At 43.3% G+C, this 17,414-nt stretch overlaps 1 protein-coding gene across 1 annotated transcript; it reads right to left on the bottom strand.

Annotated features, from left to right (window-relative positions):
* Positions 1-320: 320 nt before the first annotated feature.
* On the bottom strand, positions 321-10,753 carry si:dkeyp-69b9.3 (myocardin). The gene is made up of 15 exons (XM_063485074.1): positions 10,699-10,753; positions 8,536-8,589; positions 6,486-6,541; positions 6,040-6,106; positions 5,156-5,281; positions 4,871-5,061; positions 4,551-4,691; positions 2,721-2,886; positions 2,460-2,613; positions 2,219-2,360; positions 1,466-2,074; positions 1,268-1,366; positions 971-1,108; positions 829-883; positions 321-739 (listed from the first exon to the last, which is right to left on the bottom strand). The coding sequence occupies exons 1-15, from the start codon at positions 10,751-10,753 to the stop codon at positions 321-323; spliced, it is 2,472 nt and encodes an 823-aa protein (XP_063341144.1).
* Between the last annotated feature and the right edge of the window lie 6,661 nt (positions 10,754-17,414).

The following is a 17,414-nucleotide window of genomic DNA, read 5'->3' as shown; positions in this document are numbered from 1 at the left end:
CTCCCAGCACAGCCAGGAAGCATGTTTAAATTAATATGCCACCAGGTTTTCTTTTGTTTTGCACTGCAAACATTGTGCTGTGGAGTGTGTCAATCCACAGATGTGTGGCTTGTTTGCCATTTCTGGCTGAGCCCAAGTGCTTTTAAACAACACTACGAGTGTGCATAGGGTGAAAGTGTGCACATGTGTTTGTGTTCTCATTGTCCCGTCAAAGCTGCTGGATCCGATCGCTGCAATGAATCCAGCTCTCGACATTGCGTGGAGCCGGTGACTTTTACAGCTGAACTGACAAATAACGAGCGATCACCCCTCGCAAGTCCTCACCACTGCTCTATCATCAGGTCCAGCACTCGATTGACATTTAGATCTGAATCCAGGCTCAAGTCTGGCTCGACAAAGGGGGCTGCTGGGGGGGTCAAAGGGCGGAGGCCGGACGACAGCGTTTCAAGCCAGTCAGCAGCGTCGAACGGTGTTGGAGCCCGTCGTTTCCGTGACCTCCTGGTGGATGGCAATGGGGAGGTACAGATGGGCGGTGGAGGAGGAAGTGGGACTACCTGGCTCGGGTTTATTACAGCAGGGGATGGAGGAAGCTCCAACAAGAGAGAGGAACAAAGAGGTGAAAGCAGGGAGTTGTCGTCCTTGTGGTGCTGCTGGGAAGCCTGGGACTGATCATTTTGAAGAGGAGAAGGAGAACGGGCTGAGTGGGCAGGAGATTTATGGTCAGACACATTGACGGAGTCTGAAAGAGAGCCAGTACAAGGAATTAGATGATGAAAGCAATCCGAGTGTTAGTCAAAAGGAATTCTTTATTAATTGTGTGAGACTGACCGACAGAAGCAATAGGCTCATCTAGAATGTCATCAATGGACTGCCGAGGGTCCATCTGTTAGCCAAAGAAAAGGAGAAATACTTCATTTCACAGAACAAAAGATACTCCTTGTGATCTCCTGTTCATCCAAAGACTCCTGACCTGTGCTTTCTGGATAGCCTCCTGTAGCTCTTCCTCCAAGCTGCGAACAGAGGGTAAGGTCTGAATAGGACTTGCTGTAATCTGCACTGGCAGTTCAAAGTCATTGCCAATTGCATCACAGGGCTGGCAGCAAAACACCTGATTAGAAAGAAGAGATAAATTGTTTGACAGGTGGCGTATGCGCATGTTTGCATGTTTGAGAAATGCTCCTAGATGGAAGGCTGTTTAGTGTGCCACTGTGCAGAATAATTTATATCCATTTATCCAGGACATGTGTGCTCTGTTTTGTATGTTTACCTGTGTAAACAACACCTCTGCGTGTGCATCTGTTTCTTGCTTCCCTCTAGAGCATCCCGGATCCTGTTGCAGGAACGGATGGAGGGATCCTCCACAAGACTAGTGGAAAAAGATTTTTATAAAGCAGTCACATCATTAAATGATCATTTCCCGTATCAACATCTGTCACACCAGAAATCTGAGTCTGTCTGTCCTCACCTCATTGCCGGAACATGTGGAGCGGTCTCTGGGCCTGCTCCTTATTCTCTCCCTCATCTCCAGCTCCACACTCAGCTCCTGCTGCTGTTGCTGCTTCTGCTGCTGCTGCTCCTTCTCAGTTCTCCAGGGAGTCCCACACTGTAGGGGTGAGGAGGATGACATGGGAAGACTGGGACTTGGAGTTCCTGAGGCAGTGCTGGCAGGAGCTAAGAAGACCGTGTTGGTGAGACTGCACGGTTCCCCCGCCAAACTGACTGATGCAGCATTTGTGAAACCGTTTGGGACAGTGTTTAGAATTCCATTTGGAACTCTATTTGGAGCGCTGCTGAGAATCCCATTAGGAATTGCCCTATCCTGGATGTAAAGCTGCTGGTTCGGGCTGCTGCTGGGTGAGTCTAGCCCAGAGCCGGAGCTGGAGCCAGGGCTCTGGCTGGATGGCAATGAGGGGCAGGGGGTGAGTGGCTCCGGGCTGGTACCCAGCTGACAGAGGGGAGCCGGGGTGAGGCAAGCACTGGGAAGCTGGAAAGGACGAAGTCGCTGCAATAGGGCAGGCTTTGTACCGGAGACAGGAAGGCCGCGCTTACGCAGCTGCTGCCGTAACTCTGACACCTGAGGAAGAAGAAATGGAGGCTATTATTGGACTATTGGAAAGATACTAGTGTAGGTACTTGGTTTCCTTTAATTGTGGATCATTTCTCAAACATTTTAAGCCATTTTAGCGTCTCTGTTCTCTGATAAACATGGTTTTCTTACTGTTAAATCAACCAGATTAGCAGGGAGAAGCTCAGGCTTTGATGGAGGGTTTGTGTCCGTAGGGGTGTGGTTGGTTGTAGCAGGAACAGGTTGGGGATTCTGTGGTATGGCTCCCGAAGACTTCAGATCACCAGATTCCCCACTAAAAGAACGACAGGAGCATGAACTCAAGTAAAGATCAGCTGAGTAGGATCATAATAAAATACCCGACACTGTATCACCCATTAATCTGTTTGTGTACCTGGGTACAACAGTGATCTGTTCTTGTGGTTGTTGCTGCTGTTGGTTCTGGAGGATTTGAAGCTGAAGGAAGACCTGCTGCTGTTTCAGAAGGTCAGAATAGGCTGGGTCTAAAGACTGGGTAGGGTTAGGGCTCTTCTGTTTGGCTCCCACCCCTGAAAATACGTAAATATTCTGGCTAAACTCAATCACTTTATCACCTGAGCAAACCTTGATCTGACGAATGAGTGTTGCTGTTTAAGTAAACCAATTATATTGGTACCTCCTGTCCCAGCCCCTCCTCTCTGGTCTGGAGGAATGTACTGATGATATTTGAGTTTCCTCATTTTGGGCTTGGTGTCCCGCGGTTTCCGTGGGCGGGGGAGATGGGTGAAGTTAAGGGAGTGAGGCAGAGTTGAGGTGCAGGGGTTGTTGGGAGGCCGAGCTGTCTATAAAGACACATTTAGAAAACTTGTGAGTTATTTCAAGAACACGTTAAACCATATAAGAGTTTAAAAAAACAAAACCCAAATGAGTCATTTCACATATGACATCATTAGCTGCACGCTACAAGAAAAGCTACATGAAATGCATAAATGCCTCACAAATCCCCCAGATGACAGCATGCGCAGGCTCCGACATATAACCAAGCTGCTGGTGTGTGAATGCGTTAACCTCTGGGGCAAACACTGAGGTCCCCCAGAAGTGCAAATTGACATTAATGAATGCAGAGCAGTTTACAGCAGAGCATTGTTTCTGAAAAAAAAAAAAAAACACAGGAGTGACCATCCTGTTAGGTGAAAGACCTCTACATTCGTCTTTTATCTCTCACGTTGTACACCTGCTGTGAGTACAACTACAGCAAGCACATACACACAGGCGTAAGACGTAAACACTGTTTCCTGGATGAAAATTTTACATATGACAAACAGAAAATAATCAACTCACCAAATAGCAACCACGTAGGATTTTTGTTAGCTCTATGTAGCAAAATGTACATTTTTACACTTATCTTTTCAGAGCATGCAGAAGGTAAGTGTTTTTTACACTTATGTATCATTGTTAGAAATTTTAAAAGTGGACTATAGGTAAAAACTAAAGAACACAAAAGAGAAACAATATAACCAGAAAGTATTACATGAAAAGTAGCAATATTAGCGACATGACCCAGGTTATTCAATTATGAAATTGGTCTGAGGTCAAAGTCCATGATTTAGACTTTTAGGGTCAAAGGCATAGAGTAAGGGTTAATGTTTTAACAATGATGCAGTTTATGTCTCCCCCTCTCTGTGGATGTTTTATTACATCCATTCCCACATACAGTAAAGATCTGTGGTATATATGACAGCTAGAAGTGTACCAGCAAGAGTGAAAGTTTACAAGATGCTCGTGAGACCAGCTGTTACATATGAGGCGTAGCCAGAGGCGGGTGAATTAAAAGTGCTGAGATTTGCATTTGGAGTGACAAAGATGGATGGACAGGATTTTAAAAAGTGAGTACATCAGAGGGACAGCTTAGTTTGGATGGTTCAAGGACAAAGCACGAGAGGTGAGATTAAGTTGGTCTGGACACTTTCAGAGGGGAGATACTGGGTACACTGTCGAGGGAATCTTGGGAAAGCTGGAGGAGCTGGGTGAGTAGGAAAAAGGCAGAGGCAGAGAGGTTTATGGATGAGAGAGGACACGCAGGTGGTTGGTGTGACAGAAGGAGATGCAGACAAAGATGCAGAAGATTGGAAGAAATGGAAACAGATGATCTGCTGTGAATGAGAGCAACCGAAAACAGAAAATAGAAGAAAAAAGGAAAGCGTCCATGACAGCTGCTCAGCATGTGTTCTTTATGGAGTACAAACTGTTGGAGATGCATGAATTGCATAAGATTTAGAGTATTTTTAAAATGAGGGTTTTTTCTCATGCTATGTCATGCATTTTGTTTTGTGGCTTGTGATAATTTAAGAATTTAAGACAGCAACTCGGAAGTTCAGAAATGTGACTTTTCCACAAACCGTCCTTTTTCAGCACCAAGATGTGCACGGCTTTTCTTCTTTTGTTTTCATGTAGCTTAAAGCAGCGGGGCTTGTATGTGGAGGAGCATGCATTAACCCCAGCTTACCTTTGGCAGCAGGGGTGTGGTCTGAGAGGTCAGATACATCCCAGTCGGCCTCCCAGTCGTTGCCATGGAGTTTGAGTCACTCAGCTTTACGCTCATAGGTTGTCTGATGCCCTCGGTTCCCGGGAGCACTGCCAAACCAGACTGAAGGCAGAGTATCAGATTATTAGAGCTGACATATGAAGCTATTTATAAACTCAACAGCTACTGAATATATGCTTTAATATGTTTGTCCGTGGTTATAACTGAGAGCTTATATTAGACATTTTTTCCAAAATATGTGTGTTTTTATTAAAACTATATACTCAGTGCCATTCCCTCACCTGAGCATGACAGGGACCGTGGTTAAGGGTCGGGACCAGAGCCGAGCAGTCACTCAGTAATTGGTCACCTGAGAGCCTCGGCAATGAAGAAAAAGCTGGTGATTGGTGAGTGCTGTGCTGCTCCGTGGGTGAGGAGGAGGAGGAGATGTCATCTTCGAAGACATCAGCAGTCAGAGGGAAGGAGGCAGGACCTGAGGAAATGAAAAGCAAATGGAAGTAAGGTCAAAAGACAAGGCTGGGGGGGGGAAAGTGTGTGGTGGTTCATGCAGATGCGCGTTGACTCACCGTTCTCCGGAGGCGGCGTGCGTTCGAGCTGCTGCTCCACAGGTCCAGGCGGGCGCTGGATCCTCTCAGTGAGGTCCTGCGCCTGGTGAGTTTTCTTCTGCCTGTGGGCCCCACACGCAGTCCGCTCTACGGGTGGGAGAAAGTGGGAGGGATGGTGCAGATAAATGAGGAGAACGGGACAGATGGGAGATCAGTGGAAAGAGGCAAGATAGGAGAAAGAGAAGCAACAGGATTTCAGAACATATGCAATGTAAGCGTGCGCAACAGCTTTGCCACAGGCGATCAGTCCCAATTCAAAGCAGCAGAGGCATCAAAAACAAGTAAACACGCCTGCCCATGGGGAAATGTATTCCCTTGGAAATGAATGCAACACACACACGCGCAATCACACATTTTTAAAATGTCACAGAAGGACTATTAAGGAAATTAGACATTTTGAAAAGCCAGATGCTATAATCATAGTGTTTTAAAATTAAAAGGCAGGTTAGAGGAGAAGGAGGTGAGTGGCATGATGAGAGAGGGAGATCTCAGTAATAGCCGAAAATGATGACTCTGATTCCTGGATTGACAGGTTTATCACGTGCTGTCAATCCCTGATATGTCCTGCCGGCTGCATGTGAAGCAGCGTTACAGTGTGCTACAAGGTCACATTTCAGTCTCGCTGACAGCTGATGAAACACAAAGCCCTTTGTGAGATTTACACACTTCACATCTTTGCACTACTACTACTACTGTACAACGGGGAGCGGAGAACAGCACAGATATGATATAACGCAGACAGAGAGAAATGGACAGGAGGGGAAGTGTGTTACAGTGAGCTACGCTGGGAGCATACAGAGCAAAGCAAGGAGGAGACAGCAACGTTACTGTGGGCATGGTATCACCTTGTGCAGTTTCAGCATTCAGACCGCCAGGAGGCAACTTCTGAGTGGCACCGTCATCAGTTAGACGCTGCATCAGGAAACAGTGGGTCAAACCAACAGCCATGGCCCACAGTTGAATAAAACTTTATTGTCAGTGCAGCCTAATGACATATTATAACACCAGGATTATTGAAAGGTGTTGGGAGATTTTCTATTGAAACTAGTGCAAATTAATTTTCTTTAGGTGAGAAGAGACTTAATCATGAATTATATTTCTTATGAACTCACAGCAGTAACCTGACAGTTGGACTCTTACTAATATAATTACCAACCAAGATTCATAAAGATATTTAGAGGGTTCAAATGTGTTGGGTGCTTCAAAATCAGCGTTTGGTATGAAGTGTGAGAATGTCCTGCTGCTGTATATGTGTTTAATTTTTTATAAAAAGAGACAGTTTTCAACTCACCAGAGCTTCACTCTGGTCTTTCTCAGCTTTTTGAGGCAGACACGTGGATTTCAGCCCTGTTCCAATCAGACAGGCATGCGGTTAAAGATGAAATGTGACAAAGCAGGGTTAAAAAAAAAAAAGATCATTTGTTTTTCTTAATTCAAACTCTCATATTAGACTATTTCAGAGAACAGTAGCCTAGAAGAATAGAAACTCAGGTGATGGGGTGCATCAACAAAGCAGCGTCAGCTTTCAAATGATCCTTCCAAGTTACAGCATGAAGCATCTCAGACACTCTTTTGTGTTGGCAGGCATCAAAAACGGAGTAACCTGCAGCCAGGAGGGAAGTGAAGCAAGGTGCCTGCCTGTCGGATGGGGATTGTTTTTGTCTGCTTTTTAATACATTTCTGCACTCGGCACTTTGAATTCTGTGCATGACACAATTTATTTATCCTCACATCTTCAGATAATGATTGTTGATTGTTCCAGCTTTATATATTTATCCTCGTGTCTTAATTGCGTGTGAACTTTTCCCCTTTCTAATAAAGTGCATATCTACTGACAGCAATAGACTTTTTAAAGTAAAAATAAAAATGTGCTTTTACATATGGAGTAATATCTACGTTCACCAGCCACTTTTTAGGTACACATACTCAGCTGCATGCTAATGCAAATATTTAATGATCTAATGGCATGGCAGCAACTAAATGCTTATGAGCTTCCTTTGTAAGTTCAAACTGACCATCAGAATGAGGAAGTCTGTGATGAGCTGGTGTGAGTATTTCAGAAACTGCTGATCTGCTGGGATTTTACTGCACAACCATCTCTATAGTTTACAGATACTGGTCTGAAAAGGAGAAACTATCCTGTGAGTGGCAGTTCTCTGGGTCTCAATTTCTGCTGCCACATTCAGATGATAGGATCAGAATTTGGCATAAACAACATGAAAGTATGGATCCATCCTGACTCGTATCAGTGGTTCAGACTGCTGGTGGTCGTGTAATGGTGTGGAGGATATTTTCTTGGCCCACTTTTGAGCTAAATAGCAACAGAGCATTGTTTAAATCCCACAGACTACCTGAGTATTGTTGCTGACCATTTCAACCCAGTACTAGCAAGGTGTATTTAGTAAAGTAGCTAGTATATTTTCTTTTTATTTTGTTTATGGTATAAAAAATACTCTTTTTTTCTTATTTTATCCATTTTTTGGGTAATGCTGGGATTATTCATCTAGATAAAATACAACAATATTAAAAGTAAGGTAGCAAAAAACTACCCTTTCAATATATTGTAATTTAAAAGGTCTGAGTGGGAACTAAATGCTCACACGTCCTTTTAACTGTGTTTTCAGGCTTTAGAAAACCAAACCCATTCATCTGATTAACTGCTTATCCAAGGGGAGGGCTCGAGCCTAGCCTAACCATAATGAGGTGAAAGGCAGGTTACAGCCAGGTCAGGTCACCAGTTTGTCTAAAGGCTAAGAAATATCTAAAAAAAAATATATATATATATATGTATATATATATACATATATATATATGTGTGTGTGTGTGTGTGTGTGTGTGTGTGTGTGTGTGTTGATTTATTTATTTTGTTTTGTTGTTGTTTTTTAGACAAATGAGGCGAGTAGTATAAAGAGCAGTGGAAAATCTGTGAAACCAAGATCCTGTAAAACAAACGGTTAAACTGAGGACTTTAACCTAAGAGGGTTGGTTTCATATCTTATGTGAAGTCAGTGTTTACTTATTTACTTATTCACGTTTCTAGATTTCTGATTACTGCAGATCAAACCTAGAGCCTTATTAAGTTTTGTAGATTCATGTACAAAAAAAGGTTTTTAAATATATTAATAAATAAATTCAGCATTAATCCAACCATTTTGCTGTTACAAAAAACGAAAAGGTCAGTATAGTAAAATCTAAAAAGAAAAAATTAAAAAACTGGGCAAATCAATGAGCAATCGCCTTCCACTGAAAAGAAGTGACTTGAAGATCATTAATATGAAATGCACCCTGCAGTCATAGTGTACATGGATCAATCACAATGTTAATGATACACGTAGACTAACCTGAGTCTGCATTGATTTCACTCAGCCTTCGGTTCTGAATCCTCAGCTGCAGGACTGAAAGACAAGATTGAGCTGTGTTACCAAGAAAATGATTAAGTATTACACTGATGGAACAGTACATTAGTTTCATTTCACTGAAGGCAAAATTACATATCTGGAATAAGAAATCAGACTGACGTAGGAAGCTCGGAGTTAAGCAATGCTAGACAGCACGCTCACTGTTAAATGATATGGCCTTCAAACTCATGTTACCCCATGACTTTGCAGTGCTTGTAGATTATATATCTCCTTGAATGCTGGCACGCACATATTAACATACACACACAAACAGGTGAAGCAAGGAAGGGCTGTGCCCGTGACACAAAGTCCCCACCCCCCACCTCGCATGATACATTTCAGTAAGCATTGAGACCTGAGAGACCTGACAAGGGGAGGGTAGGAGAGAACTGCTCGAGGGGGGGGTTGAGGGCAATAACTATTTATCTCTCAGTATGTCTATTTCTGTTGGTCCCATCCCCCCCTTCAGCTGTCCCGTTCTCTCCAGAAGCCTCTCATGCATGCCCTTCTCCTCACATCACTCTCATTTGTGCTGCTAACTATACTCTTCCTGCTCTTTCCTGCCTTTCTAACTTTATAGTTTAAAAGTTTTCAAGATCTGTATTTAAAGCAGCCTTACGTATCAGTCCCCTGGGTTTAAAACAGGTTAGGGAAGCAAGTGTTATGGTAGTTTAACTGTTCCTGAAGGTCCAAATAAATATAATATAATACATTTTGCCTTTTTGCACCAAAAAGTCAGCAAATATTTCTGCAGGGACGCTCCAGATGAAGAGCCGACAGCTTTAAAGCTGTGAAAAACAAAGACAATGAGTTATCAGATACTTTGTTTTAAGTGGCCACAAGCTATAAATAATCGCAGTTATTCTATTCAGTTGGATGTCATCATCTAATACGTGCTCGTCCAAGTTCGAATTAAGTGCAGTCATAATGCTGGCTGACAAAGGGATCAACAAGTTGGATATAGTGGTAGATAAAATATATTCCTCCAGCTCAGCTATGTGTATATACGCTTTCTAACAGAGCAGCTGCTTATAGAATCACGTTTTCCAGCAGGTGTTTGCACACCTAGGGGACTGTCTGTGTCATTTTCTCGCCATTCTATTTTGCCAGCCGTTTACGACAGCTGCGTGGGAACTCAGCAGCAGCCGCTGCAACTTGTTGGGGAAACAAGCATCGTGTAGCTTGGGAAGGGTTGCCTAATGCTGTTTGTCACAGACTGCTGGCTGCCTCCTGAACGGTTCACTGTTAGGTTATTATCACACCTATCACTGACAATGATATTTACATGATATTTAATGATATTTATTGGTAGGAATGCATGAAGACATCATTCTCCTTTAAACTCAGGCCATTTGTGCCTATTTTATGTTTGGGATTTCTGCTTTTGTGCAAACCCTTAATGGCTGATTTGATGTGGACGAGAGTCAGACAAAAGGTTTTGTGCACCTCTTCCTACTTTAGCAATATTAGAACCAACATCTGAGGATAATTGTGGGGTCATTTGCTTTTGCTGCTTTACAACTGTCATTCAAATCTGATCAAACCACACTCACCATCATGGTGAAGCAGCTTAGCTGAGCTTTTCACTGTTACATTTTTAACATAATACTAATTATAATAATAATTGTAACTCTGAGGGGGGGTTTTATAGGTAAGGTCTGATTGTTTGTCATTTGGACATGAATTATTGATAAGACATAGATTTGAAATCTGGTTTTCAGAACCTTCAAATAATGAGGACTTTTCTGGTAAAGACCCACAGTCAGTTTTTTTTTCCATAAGCACAACAAACCAGCCCATTTCCTGGTTGAAGTGTCAGACAGTAACATTCAGAGATCTTTATCCTTGGGGTCAGCGGATTTACTTCTGTTCAAGACATCTCCATATGTCTGTCTGTAGGGAGCGATCACTAAATCCATTCGCCATGATCAATAACCTTCATTGGATTGATCACATGATCAACAGTGTGACTGACTAGCCAATAATCTTCGCAGACATTTCAACTCAAAATATTGATGATCATGCATGTGCGCCTGAGATGAAAAGCCATTGTTATGGGAAAATGAGTCCTTCTCTCCTTTAATTGGCATGAGCTCAAATCCTCACCTGAGCGGAACTTGTTCCGGATGAGAAGCGACCTCTCGGAGGCCAGCAGTGTCATGGTGGAGGGGGAGGAGACGATGGGGGCACGAGAGAGAGGAAGTGGAGCAGAGAGAAAGAGGAAATTCCTGGCGTCACCCTACCAGGAGGAATGGACTCCTCTCCTTCTGTCTCTCACTGTTGGGAATGCAGAAGAGCGGAGGAAGCAGAGGAGAGAGGGAGACAGATGCTTGTTAATCCACTGATAGACACAAACCAATATTGATAGAGGCACACAAAGCATAGCGAAGATACATTGAGGAGGAAATAGAAACGAAAAGCTTCTCAGACCTACAGGCAGACTGAACTTTATGGTTAGCCGCTCTGGCAACAGCAGGCCTCCCTATAGACAGCCTGTCATAATCACACAGAGAGTCACAAGGCCCACCCACAGAGACAGAACTAACGACACAGAGAATTAAACAGACGGGAGGCTTTTAGAGAGAGACAGGGCAAGGAGCCAGACGAAGAAGACTAGGAGAAAAAGTCGAGTTCACGTGAGTGAGGGAGACAGAAACCCCAGCAGATACTTGGACGTCATGGCTGGAGGACACTGATTGCGACGGACAAACACGAACTCGCAACACCTACAGCATGGCGCCGGGGACGGCAGAGCAAAAATGTGCCTTCCGCTAAAAAGAAGATGAGCTGACTCTGAAATAGAGAGAGAGCTGGGAATCTACATGAGCTGCATTAGTGCACACACACACACAACCTATTAACAATATTGATTTGAACTGGCCAGCCACAAAACACCCAAAGGAAGCCTGTTTGAAGGGACTCTACAAACACACACACAAACAAAACCACACACACACACACACACTCTGGAATAGCTGAGGTTATGCATACTAAATCACCGCAGAGCTCTTCCTATTCCCAATCCGATAAATGCACACACTTCACTTATTTACAGCCTAAAGAGTCCAAAAGAAGGCCTCTCGTTCATTAATGCAATCAAATAACAAGCAATTGATTGAGATTTCACGTCTGGCACAGGCATTGTTTCACAGCAGGGTGCTGAGTCACAAGAAGGAACTGAAAAACACCGAGAGAATAAAAGCAAGAGAATGAAAGAGAATACTTACAGGAAAAGAGAGAATTGAGTCCCTCGGGGGAAATTGGAGTGGATTTAAGATTAAATTGAGAGAGGTGCAAGATGGAGGAAGAGAGGGAAAGAGAGAACTTCGTAGTGCGTTTAATGACGATTTCTTTCTTTCATGTTCTTTTCATATCCTTAGTTTTTTTTTTTTTTTTCCTGAAGGTGAAACGCAAGGAGGGAAAGGATCTGCGGTTCCTTCGTCCTCCTTCCGATAGAAGTTCACCCTCTCTACCTCTGCCTCGCTCTCTCTGCCCCTCTCCCCCCCGTCTGCCCCAAAGCATCCTGGATCATCAGTGCCAACTGTGAGCGACTGTCAAACTTCACCCCTCCCCTGCAGTGACCTCGCCCCCACCAACCCCCCCACCCCTCTCTTTTTGCTTGGAGCAATTTACCCCCTTGACATCTGCAGACTGACAGAGTGAGGAACAGATTACAGGACAATAAGTACTTCTGTGTTTGTTGCACTTGACTTTAACATAGAAGAGGATAGAGCAGTCGATTTAATGTTAGGAGCTGGACTGTTGCATGATGTGATGATAGAAAAGTGTAAGCAGGATTTCTTTAAGAAAGGGGGGGCAGTTTATTATAAAGCAGCTAGAAGAAGAGTGTTTTGGACTCTCTTCAAGTCGTGTACTGAAGCACGGCTGCAGGCTCATATGCTCCTGTCAAGACACCTCTAGGTCACTCCCCCTTAAAGTGATTTACTGTTCTGTGTATGTGCAAGTGTGAAAGTGTGTGAGTGTGTGCGTATGAGACGCCACACAGAGAGTCACAGGTCAGTAAGTTAGTGACCGTCAGCATACACTATACAGTGTGGTTCCAGCAAAACCTGCCAAGTTTCACCTCAAAAACAAGCAGTGTTTGCCAGTGCGTGCATGCTGTCTACACATGTATACATACGTGTGTGTGTATGCGTGTATATGTGTGGCTAATGCTGCAGAGGGGAGGGGGGAAAGGGGGGGGGGGAGTGAGGTTGAAGCAGAGACACCTGTTCAGTCCCTTTGACAGACAGACGGGTGTGTGCTGGTTCAGCAGGTCATGGAGAGGAAGGGAGGCAGAGAGGGGAGGTAGAGAGGCGGAGGCAGAGGTGACGGGTAAAAGTTGGTGAGGAAAGGAGGCCGACACATGACAGAAGTCTTACTGGTGAGGACAGGAAGTGTGTTGACAGGGAGACAGTGGGTTAAAGCTCTTTTTATCTGATACGGAGAGAAAGACACCAACACGGAGATCCACTAATCAGAGAACACGGAGCAGAGATAGCACTGCATGGGCCAATTACGGTTGCCATGGAACAAAATGGAACAACTAATGGAAGACAAAATGAATGGGAACCTTAATTTAATAGATGGCTATAGACAGAGCGCTCTTTCAGGTGCCATTTGCACAGTACGTCTGTGTTTGTCATCATTATAAAATCTCACCTTTGGCAGCTTTTCCTCTCATGCCCTGTAAAAAGCATTTTACACACTGCTCCGACACACACATACACATTTATATAAACACTGACAGCATGCCATGTTATTGTAGGGAAGGTGATGTAATTGCTTTTTCCTCTGGTCCCCCCCCCCCCTATCACAGCTTCACCCTCTGCTCTGCAGCAGGGACTCCCTCTCTGATTAACACCTGTTACCCTCCTTCTCTGTCACACACATATGCACAGACAGACGCCACAGTGTTAATCCTGCACTGTGTCTGGTGAGCGAATTAACTTGCACGCTGTTAACCCTTCCCTCTTGATATCATATTTCTCGGTGCTATTCTGGGCTTACCCATCTTTTTTATGTGGCTAATGAGCTAAAACTCACTTTGTCTATCATTTGGCTTGTAAAATTCATTCACTGATTTCATATTTTAGTCGTAACCGCCTCCTCAGCCTGTTATATTTGCAGAGCTTGAGTGATGCAGCTCTCAAGAGAGTCGCTGTCTTCTGCCTTTCACCCTGGTGTAAGTATCTCTCCACCATTTGAGAGGCTTGACATAGAGAACGAGCGAGACGTGCAGCACATCCTAAGTGTAAGTGTGCCCTCGCGTGGCTGAACTGTGCAATGACAGTCATATACATTGGATTAAAAAAAAAAAAAAAGCTTTCATGGTTTGTTTAGCTTTACATCATTTTGGCTCTCAGTGACAATAATGGGCTGTCTGTGATGCAACAGAGCAGATATACAACAAACATATCAAAGTGCCAAATGTATCAAAGGGAATAAAAAGCTGAGACACACACGCCGAGCTCACTTCATTACATCTGCTGCCTCTCCCTGGTCGTTCATCATTGGATCTATTCTAGTCCGTCTCTCCACTCCTCCTCTACCTTTATCACTTCAATCACTTGGCGATGTGCCTTGTGCCACTCAGAAGGCCTGCTGCCCGTTCCACTTCACGCAGCACAAACACAGCCACACACACACAAGGAAATTTCAAACACGGACTCTACAGATTCCTGTCCTCCGTCTGTCTATCATCCATCTGTCTGTCAGTCACTGCACTTTGAAGCTCGGTGCAATCTGGATAGTTAGCGGCCAGCACACACAGAGAAGCGCGCATACTGTACAGTGCACACACATCTCCAGCTGGACTGCTGAGCTCACACATTCAACTGGTTGAATATTCATCATCTCCATCGCGCGCTGAGGACCTTGTAAGCTCAGCAACGCAACAGCCCAGTGGTGTCAATTAAAGGGCTCGAATCTGTTTTGTGTCGAGTTGTTCTTTCTCGTTCTGATAGGAGGGCACCGATTTAAGTGAACCCTCGAAGTGACCTTCACAGTAGGTAAGCAGCACTTCAATTGGCTTCTTCAACAAAAAAGTGAGGAGCTGTTAGGTGACAGGGGTTTTTTATAAAATGGAGGAGATGGGTCATCTAGCCTATAGTTTTGAAGTCAGCTAATAGCAATATTTTTTTTAAGAAAACTAATCTAATTAACCAATCACACTGCTTCAAGTCAGTGCATTTAGTCATGTAGACAGGACGTAGATGACCTGCTGAAGTTCAATCTGAGCATCAGAATGTGGAAAAAAGAAGATTTAAGATTGGGTGCCACATCTGTCAGCTAAGAACAGGAAACTAAGGCTACAATTCACACAGGCTCAAGACGAGAAAAAACATCGCCTGCTCTGATGAGTCTACATTTCTGCTGTGATATTAAGATGGTAGGGTGAGAATTTGATCTAAACAACACAAAGATATGAATAAAGCGTTGTAGCCTTGTAGTTCAGACTGCTGCTGCTGGTGCAATAGTGTGGAGGATATTTTCTATTTAAACACCTGAGTATTGTTGCTGACCATGTCCAGATATTCAGATGGCCTCTACAGTTACCAGATCTCAGTCCAATGGAGGACCTTTGAGATGTGATGGAACGGGAGATTCACATCATGGATGTGAAGCAAATCTTTATCAAAGCAGCTGTGTGATGCTGTCATGTCAACGTGGAGCAAAATATCTGAGGAATGTTTCCAGCACCTTGTTGAATCCGTGTCATGAAGACATTTTGACAGGCAAACGGGTATTATCAAGGTGTGCCTAATGAAATGACTAATAAATGAACACATGAAAAATTTTACCAGCGTTAAAAAAGTTTTTTAATTTTGGTTTCCAAGGACAATCATTATTTGATTTTATGTCATTTTGTTCTCAATCAGAAATGTATGTAAGTAAAAATTTTCAACTTGAGTACTTCATTCATCAAGATTTGATGTGTGATTTAAGTGTTCCCTTAATTTTTTTGACAGGTTCGTATTTTTCCAGTCTGTCTGTCTGCCTGTAATCATTCTTCCTGTCCATACTGGCACTGAAGTCATTGCTTCTCGATATTAGGCCGGCAGAAGAGATGGAGTACAAAACACGGTCCTCTTTTGTGCCAAACTGACCTCTAAAACTCTAAAATATGAGGCTTCCTCAGCATGAATTTGTACAAATCCAGCTGATGTTTGCTCTAGTTAAAAGGTTTTTAACACTTTAGCTTCCATGGACAGTGTGTCCTTGTTGGCCTTTGGCAGAAAAGTAGTAATACAAAGAGGGAATTTAGTTCCTGAACATACTGTAAGCCACCTCTTTTATTAAAATTCAGATTTCTGAGTCATATTAAATTCAGCCTAACGTCAGAGCTCTTACAGCGAGCTCTGATTGTGGATTTTGTTCCCCATCTCTACACTGAAGTGCCATTAAGAGGGATCCTCTCACAGGCATGAACAAGGGGAGCAATTACAGTTACTTACAGTCCTAACCCACAATGCGAATGGGATTTGTTAGCATTGTTTTAAGACAAACTTGAAAATTGTAAACTGAAGCTGCACTGATAGCAGTGCAATTTTTGCAGAAAATATGGTAATAAAGTGGTATTATTTTTTTCAAAGCAACTATTACCATATTCAGTTTTTACACATCCCTAAAGTCTCCTTGTAATTAAAAAAATTCAAAGAGGTAAAGCTAAAATATCTGCTTTTTAATGCTCGGCTATCTGCGAGCACAGGGCATTTCACAGGAGTAAATTAACCACTCTTAATAAACTCCTCGGTTAACCTTTGATCGTCACACTCTGCACACCTTTCTCCTTCCACTGACCCTCTGTGAAAGTGAATTTCCTAAACTAAAACACAATGGTGCTCAGCACAAGCCTTTCAGGAGGCCAACGCTGCTCAAACAGCACAATGGCCGGCGTAGAAATGAAGAATGGGACGCCCATGACGACCCAGTCAGGTCATTTGAGCGATACAGTTTTTAATAACTTATCTCCAGCTTACCTCTCTTAGGCTCCATGGCTTAAATGGAGCAGAAAATTGAGAGAGTGCAAAAAACAGAGGCCCGGCTTCCAAACTCAATTACTCCCTGGAGGCTGTCCAAGTGGTCAGCCTGCACACCCAAGCAGATCCACGAATCTTAATGTGTTTTTTTTTTTTTCCTTAATCATAGGAAATCATGGAAAGTCTCCTCTGTGGTGATTAATCTGGCAAAAATGGATCAAATTAACTAAGAGGAATAACTTCATGCTGTGTAAAGACTTGAAAGGGGAGGCTGTGTTGTGCAATCTACAATGTGTTAAATGGTCTGGTTCTTATATAGTGCTTTTCTACTCTACTGGAGCACTCAAAGCATTTTATATACCATGCCTCATTCACCCATTCATACAAGCACTTTTTTCTATGCTTAAGAGCTTTCTGTCTAACATTCATACCCCAGTGGATGCATCGGAGAGCAACTTGGGTTTAGCATGCAGACTGAAGCAGCCAAGGATCGAACCATCAACCTTCATACTACCAGCTTTACCTCTTGAGCTATAATAACTCCATACACAGCAAGGTGGAAGGCCACCTTGCTGTGATAGAGAACAGTAAAACTTTAGGACCTCTAGTACGAGCTATGCTAGCAGAAGGGAAACTAAAAAGTGAACAAAAAAAATTTAAAAAAAAAACCCACCAGAATAAAGTTGGCCTTTAGATTTTGCCAGAAAGTAATCAAAAAATGTGACTTAGAGAGAGAAATAAACATAATGTCTCAGATTTTACCCCCCAAAAGATGCCAGATTTAAAGTATGGACTAGTAAAGACCTAACAGCCTACTGTACACAGAGGAACTGCAGTAAA

Source organism: Pelmatolapia mariae, linkage group LG10_11 (genome assembly GCF_036321145.2).
Source record: "Pelmatolapia mariae isolate MD_Pm_ZW linkage group LG10_11, Pm_UMD_F_2, whole genome shotgun sequence".
Taxonomy (NCBI): Eukaryota; Metazoa; Chordata; class Actinopteri; order Cichliformes; family Cichlidae; genus Pelmatolapia; species Pelmatolapia mariae.
This window is presented reverse-complemented; position numbering and strand designations above follow the sequence as displayed.

Coding starts and splice junctions, on each gene's coding strand:
- si:dkeyp-69b9.3 (XM_063485074.1), bottom strand. CDS start 10,753: ATGACACTGCTGGCCTCCGAGAGGTCGCTTCTCATCCGGAACAAGTTC. Junction 8,590..10,698: donor CCGGAACAAGTTCCGCTCAG/GTGAGGATTTGA, acceptor CTTGTCTTTCAG/TCCTGCAGCTGAGGATTCAG. Junction 1,367..1,465: donor CCACATGTTCCGGCAATGAG/GTGAGGACAGAC, acceptor TTTTTCCACTAG/TCTTGTGGAGGATCCCTCCA.